Genomic DNA, 942 nt, shown 5'->3' on the forward strand with positions numbered 1-942 from the left:
CTGTCCCCAGGATGTCCCCGAGGCCGAGCGCCACTGGCAGTGGGTGGTTACTGGTGGGACTGGGGTGAACTTGGTGTGAATTGGGGATTTGAGCTGTTCGGGGTCCGGGGGGGTTCGCGCTGCTCGGGTCTCGTTTTTGGGGTCAGTTCAGGTCCGGGGGGGGTCACTCGGGGCTCGGGGGTCTCTGTCACCCCCCCGTGACCCCCCCGTGACCCCCCTGTCCCCGCTGTCCCCAGGGCTACACGCGGGGGGGGCTGAAGATCGGGGTGACGCAGCCGCGGCGCGTGGCCGCCATGAGCGTGGCCGCCAGGGTGGCCGTGGAGATGGGGACAAAGCTGGGCAACGAGGTGACACTGGGGAGAGAACAGGGGACACTGGGGACATGTTCTTCTCCCTGTCCCCACGGCCATCCCCCTGTCTCTGTCCTTATTCCCCTGTTCCTGTCCTCATGTCCATCCCCATGTCCATCCCTGTGTCCCTCTCCTCGTTGTCCCCATGTCTGTGTCTCGCTGTCCCCATCCCCATGTCCATGTCCCCATCCCTGTCCCTGTCCCCATATCCCCGTCCCCACGTCCCTGTCCTCATGCCCCCATCCCTGTGTCCCCATGTCCATGTCCCCATCCCCATGTCCTTATCCCCCTGTCTCCATCCATGTCCCCATGTCCTTGTCCCTGTGTTCCCATGTCCCTGTTCCCCTGTCCCCACCCCCATGTCCCCATCCCCACGTCCCCATTCCCTGTGTCCCCATCCCCACATCCCTGTCCCCGTGTCCCTGTCCCCACGTCCCGTCCCCATCCATGTCCCCATGTCCCCATCCCATGTCCCCATACCATGTCCCTGTCCCCATCCCCACGTCAATGTCCCCATGTTCCCATGTCCCCATCTCTGTGTCCTCATCCCCGTGTCCCTGTCCCCATCCCCGTGTCCCTGTCCCCATCCCCC

The 942-nt window shown here is 64.9% G+C and overlaps 1 protein-coding gene across 1 annotated transcript in view; it reads left to right on the forward strand.

Moving 5' to 3' along the window:
* Positions 1-236: 236 nt before the first annotated feature.
* LOC121343098 (pre-mRNA-splicing factor ATP-dependent RNA helicase DHX16-like) overlaps positions 237-942 on the forward strand; it is a gene marked incomplete at its 5' end in the record, with an annotated part of 15,625 nt that continues 14,919 nt past the window's right edge. The window contains one exon of the mRNA XM_041417950.1: positions 237-347. Coding sequence (XP_041273884.1) covers positions 237-347 — 111 coding nt within the window. The remainder of the gene's footprint in view (positions 348-942) is intronic.

This window comes from Onychostruthus taczanowskii, unplaced genomic scaffold (assembly GCF_017590055.1).
Source record: "Onychostruthus taczanowskii isolate IOZ18803 unplaced genomic scaffold, ASM1759005v1 scaffold579, whole genome shotgun sequence".
NCBI classification, from domain to species: domain Eukaryota; kingdom Metazoa; phylum Chordata; class Aves; order Passeriformes; family Passeridae; genus Onychostruthus; species Onychostruthus taczanowskii.